This window comes from Lissotriton helveticus, chromosome 7, assembly GCF_964261635.1.
Source record: "Lissotriton helveticus chromosome 7, aLisHel1.1, whole genome shotgun sequence".
Lineage (NCBI taxonomy): Eukaryota > Metazoa > Chordata > Amphibia > Caudata > Salamandridae > Lissotriton > Lissotriton helveticus.
In genome coordinates, this window is record NC_136068.1 from 612,381,537 (window position 1) to 612,396,072 (window position 14,536).

Consider the following 14,536-nt stretch of genomic DNA (forward strand, 5'->3'; position numbering starts at 1 on the left):
CCACGTAGAAAACGACGGCAGTTCTGGGCTGATCCAATCCTGCGTGATGCATGCGCGCAATTCAGACATCATGATAAATAATAATTTAGCTTGTTCTAGATCCATTGAGTCTTTGGAGACACCAAATAGTAATAATTCAGGTGATATAGCAATAGCTTTACAGAAAATGTTTTCAATAAAGTTTTGAATATCAGAGATTAACCTTGCAAGTTTTGCACAAGAGTAAAACATATGTATTGTGTCAGCCCCTCTCATGTTACACCGATTACAATTAATTCCCGCAATAGACCCCCATTTCAAAACCTTAGCAGGTGTATAATAAAGATCACACAGAATCATATAATGTTGAGTGCGGGTGCGCCCAGAAAATAGGATAGAGGTAGCCATTTTAATCGAATCTTTTAAACATAAATCCTTTGTTCCTAACTTTTCTTCCCATTTACCACACAGATTATTAAAGTCATCCGGGAGGTAAGTCATTAGGATATTATAATAATAGCCTATTTTTCTTTTATTGGTTAAGCTATCTATAAGCAAAATTGGCTTTAAATCCTGCCTTGCTACATTAGAGGGTAAGTGTAAAAAGCTATGAATCTGTAAGTATTTAAAAAAAATCATGGTAAGGAATTTTGAAATTCTTTTGAAGTTCACCAAAAGAGAGTAACGAATCAAAATTATGTGTGTATAAGTCAGAGAGAAAAAAAATCCCTTTAGTATTCCATTTTTTCATCGCTTGGTCTCTAAATATTGAAGGGAAACAATGGATTGAATTTAATGGAGTGTATCTTGTGACTTTTCTGATACCAACCACTTTTTTAATAATTCGCCAAGCTTTATACGCTGCCGTTAGAATCTTAAATTTTGTTTTTTTATAGTAGCTTGGTTCTATTATTTTTAGCAAATGATGATTAGTTTCAGTACCTAATACAAGTTCAAATATATTTAGATATAGTGCCAAAGAAGTAGGGATTTTATTACCGACAATCAACGGAGATATATATTGAAGTACAGCTGCTAGATAGTAGAATAGAAAGTGTGGTACAGCCCAACCCCCTCTATGTGCTGACTTTAATAAAAAGAGTTAAGCCATGAAGTACAATAGACTTAACACATATCTGACACGTTATGGTCACACAAAATTTTACCATACAATTTCCTCAAGCAGTTTGGCCTTCTGGCCCGGAACCTAGTATGAAATGGTTACAGTGGAAGGCATATTTTTTTAACTTTATTGAGACAATTGATGAGGAAAACAAAATAAAACCAGAAAGGAAAGAGAAATTATTTTTACATTCAATTGGAGCTGGTGGTTTAAAAGTTTATGATGACATGGTCAAGATTGCTTGTGGGGGTGACTCTAATGTTTTTTGTGATATTTTAAAGGACTTTGATAACCATTTTTCTCCTAAGGTTTGCATAGGCATCACAAGGTACAATTATTTTCACAGGAACCAACAACCAGGTGAGACTATCGATGTTTATGTTGCTGAATTAAAAAAAATTGCGGAAGATTGTAAATTTGATCATCTTCAAGAACAATTCATTAGAGACCAGGTGGTTATGCATGCCAATGATCCAGCAATTTAAGATAGACTATGGATCAATGGTGATGCTGATTTGAAGGATGTCCTTGCTATTGTCAGAAAAGCAGAGTTGTCAGGCCGCAGCGCCAAAGCTATTAAAAAAGAGAATAAGGAAATTTTGGAACAAGTCGTCTCTAAGATTCAGAAGAAACACAAGCAAAAATTGAAACCACAATTTAAAAACAAATCGAATACAGTTAAAAAAGATTCCGTTTTAAAATGTTTCAGATGTGGTAGTGAGTCACATTTGGCTAATAGTAAATTGTGTCCAGCTGTTAAGGAAAAATGTTTAAATTGTGGTCTAATAGGACATTTAACTAAAGCTTGTATTAGAAAGAAGAATAAGAAAGTTAAAATAATTTGTGATTCCAGCTCTAGTGAGGATGAATTCATTGTTAAGAAAATTTTACATTGTTCTATTGAAGATGAAGAAAATTTGCAGGAGGAAAAACAGTTTTTATTCAACATTAGAGACCCTACAAAAAAAAGTTTCATTAAGAAACCTATTTGTAATATGTCATTTGGTGGTATATCCATTGATATATATGCTGATTCGGGATCCCCGTACACTATTATCAGTAAAGAGGTGTGGAATTCAAAATTTTCAACATTTTTGGGGAATACACTTTACGCTCCCGATATTTCTCCTGTAAGTTATCTTGGGGGAAAAATAGATTTGATCAGTTTTAGACTTCTGAACTTTAGGTTTAAAGGAAGGGAATCTTTAGCAAAATTGTACATTGCTAAAAAGGGACCTTCTGTCCTTGGATGGAAGGACCAAGGACATCTTGACATCATTTTGAATCCCAATAGCCCTGACCCTGCCATGGTTATTGAAGATGGAAGTGGTATGGGGGACTCCATGCTTTCTAAATTTAGCAAAGCGTTTAGTGGACAAATTGGTAATTTCAAGGATGTTTCTCATCGTATTGTGTTAAAAGAAAAAGCTAACCCTAAAGTCCACAAAGTTAGAAATATTCCCATAATATTACGCAAAGAAGTGGAAAATGAATTGGATAAACTGGTCAAACAAGATATAATATAACCCATTGAGTCATCTGAGTGGATTTCACCAGTAGTTGTAGCAAGACGTTCTAATGGTAAAATCCGCTTATGCATAGACTTTCGTCACTTAAATGAAAACATCGTTATTGATACATTTCCTTTGCCTAAAATTGCTGAAATGTTGTCCCTAGTTAAAGATGCTAAATTCTTTTCTACAATTGATTTGTCATCGGCTTATCATCAGATTTCTTTGGATGATGAGAGCAAACATCTTACTGCTTTTATTACACCTATGGGGTGTTTCCAATTTAAAAGAATGCCTTTTGGGTTGGCATCTGCCGCTGCCATTTTTCAGCGCATCATGCACCAACTTTTTGGCAAGCACCCTAAAGTAAGATTTTTCGAAGATGATATCCTCATTTTTGGTAAAGATCAAAATGAGCATGATTCTGTTTTAAATGAGGTTTTAAGCACCTTGGAAGAGACGGGTTTAACTGTGGAACATTCCAAGTGTAGGTTTGCTGTTAAGTCCGTTACATATCTAGGTCATGTTTTGTGTGCTGATGGTGTAGCGACAAAACCTAAATTGGTTGAGGCTATCAAGAATACTCCTCCTCCATCTAACAAAGATGAAATTAGATCTTTCCTAGGGATGGTGGAATTTTATTCTAAATTTGTCCAGGGTTTCTCAAGTAAAGTGTTTAATATCAGACAACTTCTTAAGTCCAATGTTAGATTTTCATGGTCTGAGGAGTGTGAAAATGAGTTTAACTCCATCAAAGAAGCCATTATCCATGCTCCTGTCCTATCTCCTTTTTATTTCGATAGGAAATCTATTGTTACAGTTGATGCTAGTAATAAAGGTTTGGGAGGTGTTCTATCTCAGATTGATGAGTGTGGTAAAGAATGCGTGATTGCTTATGCATGTAGAGCTCTTACTCCTCCAGAGTGCAAGTTTTCGGTCATTGAAAAGGAAACTTTAGCAGTAGTTTGGGTTTTGGAACATTTTAGAAATTTTGTATGGGGTAAGGAGTGTACAGTTAGGTCTGATCATAAACCTTTGGTGAAGCTTTTAACAACTGAAGGGTTATTTAAAGCATCAGCTAGGATTGCAAGGAGGTCCATGCGGTTACAGGAATTCATTTACAAAATTGAGTATGTCCCAGGCAAAAGTAATGTTTTAGCGGACTTTTTATCTCGCATGCCATCTGAATTACAAGATTGTGAGTTTAATGAATGTGATTCATTACAAGTGGCTTTAATTCATGATGACATCCAATTTTGTATTGATAAAGAAAAACGGTGTGAAGAGTATCTTAAGGATAATAATTTAGTTTCACTTATTTCTTTTATTCGGGATGGTTGGCCAGAAAAATCAAAAGTAATCCCTCATCTCAAGGCCTTTTGGGAAGTTAAAAATGAACTTTCTGTAGTAGATGACTCTGTTTTCAGAGGTGACAAGGCTAGCCCTCCTTCATCCTTAAGAAATCCTATTTTAGAATTGTGTCATGAGGATCATTGTGGAATTGTCAAGACTAAGAAGAATGTTAAAAAATGGTATTGGTGGCCAGGTATAGACATCAATGCTGAAAGAATGGTGCAAGATTGTATTGTATGTGCAAACTCAGACAAAGCTCTTATAACTTTAAGACCTGACATGTGTGAACCAATTATTCCGGATGGGCCTTGTCACACTGTTGCTATAGACATCATGGGTCCTATTGGCCCCAATTCGAAGTTTATTATATCAATTGTTGATATTTTCTCTAGATGGCCATGTATCACCATTGTTGACAAGGTTAATTCCGCCACGGTTTTACAATTTTTGGATCGTGTTTTTATTGAGGAGGGTCTCCCTGTACAAGTTATCAGTGATAATGGGGAACAATTTGTATCTAAATTGGCTGAGTCGTACTTTGAAAGAATTGGTATTAAACACAGAACCACTTCCTTATATCACCCTAGTGGTATGGCATGTGTGAGAGATTTAATATGGTTCTCAAAAGTGCAATTCAAATTGCTGGAGTTAAAGGTGGTAATTGGAAACTTCAAGTATTTAAGGCAGTTTGGACGTACAGTACTAACGTTCATGAAGCTTTGAAAATGTCTCCTTTTGATATGATGAGAAGACGTATAGCTAGAACTAAGTGTAATCCTGATTGGTTGCATAAAAATGCATGTCATGACATTTGTATGAATTCAGTTTAAAACAATGTTCTTGAGAAACACTTACAGTATAAATGTACTTTTGATAACAAGTTTGGAGGAGGTTTGGCAGATGATAAATCTGGAATGTGGGTCAAAGTTAAAAAACCTTGGAAGGTTCGTAAAGGAGAGTCTCAATTTTCTCAACCCCTTAAGATTAAAAAAGTTTTACGCAATCCTGTTCTTTTAAGTGATGGGAAGGTATGGAACATTAGAAGAATTGCTATTTACAAAGGTAAAAATACTGTTCCTGTATCTTCTAGTAGGAAGGATACAAGCAAATTTGATGATTTTGTTGAGGAGGGACAAGGTGATGTGATTACATCTAGTTCTTCCGAAAATACAGCTGGAATTTCTTCTGATATATCTGAAAATGTTACTTCTGGAAATGTGGGTGATATTGAAACTTCTATTTCACCTGAGGCATTTAACAATACAGATAATTCTGTTGTTGATTCTGCAACCCCTGGTTTGCAATCTGCGTTGAAGAAACGTGTTGTAGCAAAACCTAAATGGTCGGCAGATTTTGTTTGTTGATTTATTATTTATATTTTCTTTGGACCTATTTATGTTTTTCTTTTCTTTTTGAAAGGGGGAAGATGTGTTGTGTCATGATCTCATGTTTTGTTGTTCGATAGAATTGTTTTCTTTCAAGCTTCTGTCTCTCTGCTCTTGCTCTGTAACATTCTATGGTGGATGTGGAAGAGCAGTTGCTGTGGGAGAAGACCTGTGTAGGCTGCGTCCTACCTTGCTCCTGTGTTCCTGTAATAAATCTATTACTTCTTAAATTATCAGCGTCTTGACTTTACAATTGGCGACAAGGACTCTGCAGTGAACACTAGGACACCACTGAACCCGTTTAAATTTACTATTTTTATTGAAATTGGCTTCAACGTGAATTTCATTGAAACTGAACTGGAAGGAATTCTGGTATCTTTTGCTAACTTCCATGTGAGTACCTTCTTCATTCAAGCATTTATTTGGAAGGACAACTATGATCTGTGATTTACATTCTTATTCACCTCGAAGGATTGTGAACCTTTAAAGTTTCCATTCGGCAGTAACGCTTTAAAGAGGTGTTATTCATTTTTGTTGTGAAGCTTTTTGCGTATCGGAAGTTTAAACTAAGCTGTAATTTGTTTTGGCAATATGCGCAAAGTAATCTGTGTAGCGCGTTTGAATATGAACTAAGTTTCACTGCCTAGGAAGTGTAAACCGCAACTCTGTGAAGCGTTTGCATAATTATTCAGTAAATCGCGCAAAGCGAACAGCGCATTTGGATGGAAATGATATTTTTACCGTATTGCCAGGAAATTCAAAGACATTACTTTTAACTATACAGCGCATGCAGAGATGTTCAGTAAATCACGCAAAGCAATTTAAAAACAGCGCGTTTGAGTGTAAACAATTCTTTTACCATCAAGAGGGGAAACGTCACAGAACATGCACTACCGGAGTTTCGGAACGAGACGGCAAGAGTCTGGATTCTTCTTGTGTGTTCAACCGCGTACGCGTTTACCGAGACGTCCTATGCAAGCACGTCGTATTGGGCGTAACGTGCTGATGTAACACGTCAGGGAACTATTTTTTTTAAATCTTTATTGCGATTACACCTTGTTGTTAACTTTAACTCTTCCTTTTGAGCATCGATCTCCAAGTGAGTGGAAAAGATTTATATATTTAAAAGGAAAAGAATTTCGAAGTGTGTGCATTTTAGCTGGAAATCTTTCTCATTGTTAATTAAAGTACAATAGACTTGCAACCTATGTGCTGACTTTTTTTTTTTATTAATATTTTTATTGAGATTTGAGTTGCAAGTTTAAACAGATTATAACATATCCTTCCCTTATTCAAAGTATACATATACATTTTGTAAAAAAAAATATATTCAAAAAGAAATGCAAGACATAGAGAATGGAAGAACATAGATCTTCTTAAGTCATTACTCCATCAATCCACTTTTGAATTGGTGTCCACATTTTTATGCCAATTAGTTTCCTTTTTCTTCCCTTAGTTGCATATATTTCCAGTTCAAGTTTATATCTGGCTAAGAAACGACCCCTCCACGTAGAAAACGACGGCAGTTCTGGGCTGATCCAATCCTGCGTGATGCATGCGCGCAATTCAGACATCATGATAAATAATAATTTAGCTTGTTCTAGATCCATTGAGTCTTTGGAGACACCAAATAGTAATAATTCAGGTGATATAGCAATAGCTTTACAGAAAATGTTTTCAATAAAGTTTTGAATATCAGAGATTAACCTTGCAAGTTTTGCACAAGAGTAAAACATATGTATTGTGTCAGCCCCTCTCATGTTACACCGATTACAATTAATTCCCGCAATAGACCCCCATTTCAAAACCTTAGCAGGTGTATAATAAAGATCACACAGAATCATATAATGTTGAGTGCGGGTGCGCCCAGAAAATAAGATAGAGGTAGCCATTTTAATCGAATCTTTTAAACATAAATCCTTTGTTCCTAACTTTTCTTCCCATTTACCACACAGATTATTAAAGTCATCCGGGAGGTAAGTCATTAGGATATTATAATAATAGCCTATTTTTCTTTTATTGGTTAAGCTATCTATAAGCAAAATTGGCTTTAAATCCTGCCTTGCTACATTAGAGGGTAAGTGTAAAAAGCTATGAATCTGTAAGTATTTAAAAAAAATCATGGTAAGGAATTTTGAAATTCTTTTGAAGTTCACCAAAAGAGAGTAACGAATCAAAATTATGTGTGTATAAGTCAGAGAGAAAAAAAATCCCTTTAGTATTCCATTTTTTCATCGCTTGGTCTCTAAATATTGAAGGGAAACAATGGATTGAATTTAATGGAGTGTATCTTGTGACTTTTCTGATACCAACCACTTTTTTAATAATTCGCCAAGCTTTATACGCTGCCGTTAGAATCTTACATTTTGTTTTTTTATAGTAGCTTGGTTCTATTATTTTTAGCAAATGATGATTAGTTTCAGTACCTAATACAAGTTCAAATATATTTAGATATAGTGCCAAAGAAGTAGGGATTTTATTACCGACAATCAACGGAGATATATATTGAAGTACAGCTGCTAGATAGTAGAATAGAAAGTGTGGTACAGCCCAACCCCCTCTATGTGCTGACTTTAATAAAAAGAGTTAAGCCATGAAGTACAATAGACTTAACACATATCTGACACGTTATGGTCACACAAAATTTTACCATACAATTTCCTCAAGCAGTTTGGCCTTCTGGCCCGGAACCTAGTATGAAATGGTTACAGTGGAAGGCATATTTTTTTTACTTTATTGAGACAATTGATGAGGAAAACAAAATAAAACCAGAAAGGAAAGAGAAATTATTTTTACATTCAATTGGAGCTGGTGGTTTAAAAGTTTATGATGACATGGTCAAGATTGCTTGTGGGGGTGACTCTAATGTTTTTTGTGATATTTTAAAGGACTTTGATAACCATTTTTCTCCTAAGGTTTGCATAGGCATCACAAGGTACAATTATTTTCACAGGAACCAACAACCAGGTGAGACTATCGATGTTTATGTTGCTGAATTAAAAAAAAATTGCGGAAGATTGTAAATTTGATCATCTTCAAGAACAATTCATTAGAGACCAGGTGGTTATGCATGCCAATGATCCAGCAATTTAAGATAGACTATGGATCAATGGTGATGCTGATTTGAAGGATGTCCTTGCTATTGTCAGAAAAGCAGAGTTGTCAGGCCGCAGCGCCAAAGCTATTAAAAAAGAGAATAAGGACATTTTGGAACAAGTCGTCTCTAAGATTCAGAAGAAACACAAGCAAAAATTGAAACCACAATTTAAAAACAAATCGAATACAGTTAAAAAAGATTCAGTTTTAAAATGTTTCAGATGTGGTAGTGAGTCACATTTGGCTAATAGTAAATTGTGTCCAGCTGTTAAGGAAAAATGTTTAAATTGTGGTCTAATAGGACATTTAACTAAAGCTTGTATTAGAAAGAAGAATAAGAAAGTTAAAATAGTTTGTGATTCCAGCTCTAGTGAGGATGAATTCATTGTTAAGAAAATTTTACATTGTTCTATTGAAGATGAAGAAAATTTGCAGGAGGAAAAACAGTTTTTATTCAACATTAGAGACCCTACAAAAAAAAGTTTCATTAAGAAACCTATTTGTAATATGTCATTTGGTGGTATATCCATTGATATATATGCTGATTCGGGATCCCCGTACACTATTATCAGTAAAGAGGTGTGGAATTCAAAATTTTCAACATTTTTGGGGAATACACTTTACGCTCCCGATATTTCTCCTGTAAGTTATCTTGGGGGAAAAATAGATTTGATCAGTTTTAGACTTCTGAACTTTAGGTTTAAAGGAAGGGAATCTTTAGCAAAATTGTACATTGCTAAAAAGGGACCTTCTGTCCTTGGATGGAAGGACCAAGGACATCTTGACATCATTTTGAATCCCAATAGCCCTGACCCTGCCATGGTTATTGAAGATGGAAGTGGTATGGGGGACTCCATGCTTTCTAAATTTAGCAAAGTGTTTAGTGGACAAATTGGTAATTTCAAGGATGTTTCTCATCGTATTGTGTTAAAAGAAAAAGCTAACCCTAAAGTCCACAAAGTTAGAAATATTCCCATAATATTACGCAAAGAAGTGGAAAATGAATTGGATAAACTGGTCAAACAAGATATAATATAACCCATTGAGTCATCTGAGTGGATTTCACCAGTAGTTGTAGCAAGACGTTCTAATGGTAAAATCCGCTTATGCATAGACTTTCGTCACTTAAATGAAAACATCGTTATTGATACATTTCCTTTGCCTAAAATTGCTGAAATGTTGTCCCTAGTTAAAGATGCTAAATTCTTTTCTACAATTGATTTGTCATCGGCTTATCATCAGATTCCTTTGGATGATGAGAGCAAACATCTTACTGCTTTTATTACACCTATGGGGTGTTTCCAATTTAAAAGAATGCCTTTTGGGTTGGCATCTGCCGCTGCCATTTTTCAGCGCATCATGCACCAACTTTTTGGCAAGCACCCTAAAGTAAGATTTTTCGAAGATGATATCCTCATTTTTGGTAAAGATCAAAATGAGCATGATTCTGTTTTAAATGAGGTTTTAAGCACCTTGGAAGAGACGGGTTTAACTGTGGAACATTCCAAGTGTAGGTTTGCTGTTAAGTCCGTTACATATCTAGGTCATGTTTTGTGTGCTGATGGTGTAGCGACAAAACCTAAATTGGTTGAGGCTATCAAGAATACTCCTCCTCCATCTAACAAAGATGAAATTAGATCTTTCCTAGGGATGGTGGAATTTTATTCTAAATTTGTCCAGGGTTTCTCAAGTAAAGTGTTTAATATCAGACAACTTCTTAAGTCCAATGTTAGATTTTCATGGTCTGAGGAGTGTGAAAATGAGTTTAACTCCATCAAAGAAGCCATTATCCATGCTCCTGTCCTATCTCCTTTTTATTTCGATAGGAAATCTATTGTTACAGTTGATGCTAGTAATAAAGGTTTGGGAGGTGTTCTATCTCAGATTGATGAGTGTGGTAAAGAATGCGTGATTGCTTATGCATGTAGAGCTCTTACTCCTCCAGAGTGCAAGTTTTCGGTCATTGAAAAGGAAACTTTAGCAGTAGTTTGGGTTTTGGAACATTTTAGAAATTTTGTATGGGGTAAGGAGTGTACAGTTAGGTCTGATCATAAACCTTTGGTGAAGCTTTTAACAACTGAAGGGTTATTTAAAGCATCAGCTAGGATTGCAAGGAGGTCCATGCGGTTACAGGAATTCATTTACAAAATTGAGTATGTCCCAGGCAAAAGTAATGTTTTAGCGGACTTTTTATCTCGCATGCCATCTGAATTACAAGATTGTGAGTTTAATGAATGTGATTCATTACAATTGGCTTTAATTCATGATGACATCCAATTTTGTATTGATAAAGAAAAACGGTGTGAAGAGTATCTTAAGGATAATAATTTAGTTTCACTTATTTCTTTTATTCGGGATGGTTGGCCAGAAAAATCAAAAGTAATCCCTCATCTCAAGGCCTTTTGGGAAGTTAAAAATGAACTTTCTGTAGTAGATGACTCTGTTTTCAGAGGTGACAAGGCTAGCCCTCCTTCATCCTTAAGAAATCCTATTTTAGAATTGTGTCATGAGGATCATTGTGGAATTGTCAAGACTAAGAAGAATGTTAAAAAATGGTATTGGTGGCCAGGTATAGACATCAATGCTGAAAGAATGGTGCAAGATTGTATTGTATGTGCAAACTCAGACAAAGCTCTTATAACTTTAAGACCTGACATGTGTGAACCAATTATTCCGGATGGGCCTTGTCACACTGTTGCTATAGACATCATGGGTCCTATTGGCCCCAATTCGAAGTTTATTACATCAATTGTTGATATTTTCTCTAGATGGCCATGTATCACCATTGTTGACAAGGTTAATTCCGCCACGGTTTTACAATTTTTGGATCGTGTTTTTATTGAGGAGGGTCTCCCTGTACAAGTTATCAGTGATAATGGGGAACAATTTGTATCTAAATTGGCTGAGTCGTACTTTGAAAGAATTGGTATTAAACACAGAACCACTTCCTTATATCACCCTAGTGGTATGGCATGTGTGAGAGATTTAATATGGTTCTCAAAAGTGCAATTCAAATTGCTGGAGTTAAAGGTGGTAATTGGAAACTTCAAGGGCCAGATGTAGGTAAATAATATTTACCGACCTCTTAAATACCGAGTCATACCGACTCGGTATTACCGAGTAGGAAAATGAGATGTAGGTAACAATGACGGTATCAAATACCGACTCGGAACCTGTCGGTACTCGGAAACGGTATTTACCGACTCGGAATATACCTACACGGTAAAATCCGAGACGGAAAAACCAAAACCGATCCACCGGTGCCATGGCCCATAGGAATGAATGGCAACTCCCGACCCGGAAAATACCGAGTCGGGAAAAACCGACCCGGTATTTACCGTGTCGGAACTATCCGCCGAAGAATTTGAAACTGACAAACATGTGTGCCTGTGAACCAATCAGGTACTTCAACCACACCCAAATTCCAAGCCACAGGGGAACTAACCAATCAGATCCAAGCACCACACCCCAGTACCTGGGACAGGCCACGCCCATGCAGGTGCAGAAACAAACAGTCAGGAGAGCAGGAGGACAGAGTGTGGAGCAGCCTTTCCTGAGACAAACTACACAGCAAGATGGAGAGCCAGGAGGCACAGAGAGATGCTGCTGAGCGCAAAAGGAAGCAGAAGTTCAGCCAGGAGGAACTGCAGGTGCTGATTTCGGAGGTTGTCAGACATTATGGGAAAATATTTGGAAAGCAAACTCTGCATGTTGCAGAATCAATCAAGCGCAGCACCTGGTTGGACATACAAGGCAAGGTAAATGCCATTGGTGTCACCCACCGTGACCTAGAAGACCTAAAAAAACGGTGGTATGACATCCGCATAATCACCAAAAAAAAGCTTGCTGCCCACCGCAAGGAAAGTGCTGCTACAGGAGGCGGAAGAAACAGAGCCCCCAGACTCACCGACATTGAGGAGATGGTCGCAACAACCCTTGAGAAGGAATGTATACACGGAATAGGAGACGCAGACAGCTCAGCAAGAGGAGCAAAGAAACCAGGTAAGATGCAGGAACATTATCATTTACCCTTTTACCTATTCCCCTCACAGGACAAATCAGACTCCACAACAGGTTTAACTAATGTCCTGCAATGCATCCTGGGAAATGTAGTCATGTGTAGATACCTCAGAGCAGTCAGCGTGCATTGCAGCAAGGGGAGCAACAGACAAGTAGCATAGGCAAATGAGAGACAGGCAAAAGTGCAATAGAAGTGTTTTTAATCTCATGACACAGGTGAACAACATTACTGACACAATGTCCATGTCTGTCCACAGGAGAGTCAAAGCGCAGCACAGCTGAGGTCAGAGAGAAGAGGAGGGAAGGAGCAGGACCTAGCACATCTCACGGAGGGCAGGACCAAGAGCAGGCTGCCCCGATACCTGAGGAGGCAACTGCAGAATATCCACAATCCCCTCTCCTATTTGGTAGTCAGGACACAGGAGCGGCAGAACTATCACCCACCCCCACATCACCATCCCCAGTGCTGGGAAGAGTCAGGAGCCATGATGTGCCCCCTCGCAGAATACTGCAAACATCATCGGAGGAGGAGGAGGTGGAGGGTGACACACAGGACAGAGGCAACACCGAGCAGCAGCCCAGTCCCAGAGTCACGCGGGCCAGTGTCCGAGGGCGACGGCCACGGGAGGTAGAGGATGTGCGGCAAGTCCAAGGTGTCTTCTGCGGACTGGAGGCCACCATGGTGAAGGTGCAGCGCCTGCAGGCAAAAGCAATGATGGGGGTTCAGAGGCACGCACGCACAACTAATAATAAACTGGAAGCAGTAGGCAAGGGCATAGGGGAAATGGCAGAAAGCATGCAATCCATGGCGTCAGGAATATCAGATATCACACAGTGCATGACTGTCCTGTGTGACAAATTGGACAGGGACCATTTGGAGAGACGCAAGGCCCGTGTGGATGTGCGCCAGCAAACCAAGGCCCTGAACAGGTTTGCAACTGCTACCACTGTGCTGTGCAGACGGTCAGTCACGATGCAGGATGCCATAGTGCAGTGCTGCAACAATTTAAGTGAAGGTATGGCCAGGATGACCTCTGCCATGGAGCTAGTGCTCGCGCATCAGACTGGCACTGGAGGCGACACTTGTGCTGCCGAAAGCGAGGGGTCCACCAGCAGGAGTGGTGCAAGCACTCCTGTGCATGACTTACGGAGGAGTGGCAGGCGTGGGGGAAGTGTGACAGGCCAGCGTGAGGACATTGTTTCACAGCCACAGCAGCCCCGCCCTGTGGCCCGTGGCCACAAACAATGACTTTGCACTCCACCCAAGGCTGTAGTCACGGTGGTGTTAACCGTGACAACACACTCATGGAGTGTCAGTATTAGTGAGCCCAATGTGAGCTAACAATGCTGTGGCGTAGTGAATATTAAACTACTTACACAAAGTTACATTCATGCCTGTGTCTCTTTACTCACTCAGAAATATTGTTGTGTAACCTCTGCCCGTCTCAGTCTCCCATCTGTAGCTGCTGCTGCCACTGTGGCTTGGGGCTCTGCCACCTCTGGGTCGTCATCAATGTCCTCATGATATGTGAGCTCCACCTCAGTGCCTTGCTTGGTGGCGAGATTATGCAACATTGCACAGGTCGCTATTATTTTGCAGCAGATGATTGGGGTGTACTGCCGTGCACCTCCACTCTTGTGGAGGCAGCGAAACCTGCTCTTTAGGAGTCCAAATGTGCGCTCAACTACGTTTCGTGTGGATCTGTGAGCCACGTTGTATCGCCTTTCACTCCTGGTGGATGGGTTGAGGTAGGGAGTGAGCACGAAGGACCGCAGGGCATATGCACTGTCGCCTAGGGGGAGAAAGATAGACATTAATTGCAAGTACTTGAGACGTAGATCTAATGTAAGTGTCAGGGTGTGTCAATGTGATTTACCTAGCAGGTATCCATTTCCAAATTCTCCGGCAAGTAGGCGTGTGTATATTCCACTATTCTGGAATATGTATGAATCATGGGTACTTCCGGGGAACTTGGCTACGATGTCAGTGATGAGGTTACCTGCATTACATATGACCTGGACGTTGATGGAGTGCGTCGATTTGCGATTCCTGTATATGTGCTCTGTGG

The 14,536-nt window shown here is 38.7% G+C and overlaps 2 protein-coding genes across 2 annotated transcripts in view; one reads left to right on the forward strand and one right to left on the reverse strand.

Annotated features, from left to right (window-relative positions):
- The window catches only part of HRH2 (histamine receptor H2), a 744,552-nt gene that overhangs the window by 293,826 nt on the left and 436,190 nt on the right, over positions 1-14,536 (reverse strand). The gene's annotated exons all lie outside the window — the stretch shown is intronic.
- Positions 11,716-13,851, forward strand: LOC144766923 (uncharacterized). The gene is made up of 2 exons (XM_078650618.1): positions 11,716-12,449; positions 12,725-13,851. Exons 1-2 carry the CDS (start codon positions 12,023-12,025, stop codon positions 13,714-13,716), a joined length of 1,419 nt encoding a protein of 472 aa, XP_078506744.1. The 5' UTR covers positions 11,716-12,022; the 3' UTR covers positions 13,717-13,851.

Excerpts from the sequence above, each read along its gene's own strand:
- LOC144766923 (XM_078650618.1), top strand. The coding sequence starts at position 12,023 with ATGGAGAGCCAGGAGGCACAGAGAGATGCTGCTGAGCGCAAAAGGAAG. Across the intron at positions 12,450-12,724 it reads AAGAGGAGCAAAGAAACCAG|GAGAGTCAAAGCGCAGCACA; the intron begins GTAAGATGCAGG and ends GTCTGTCCACAG.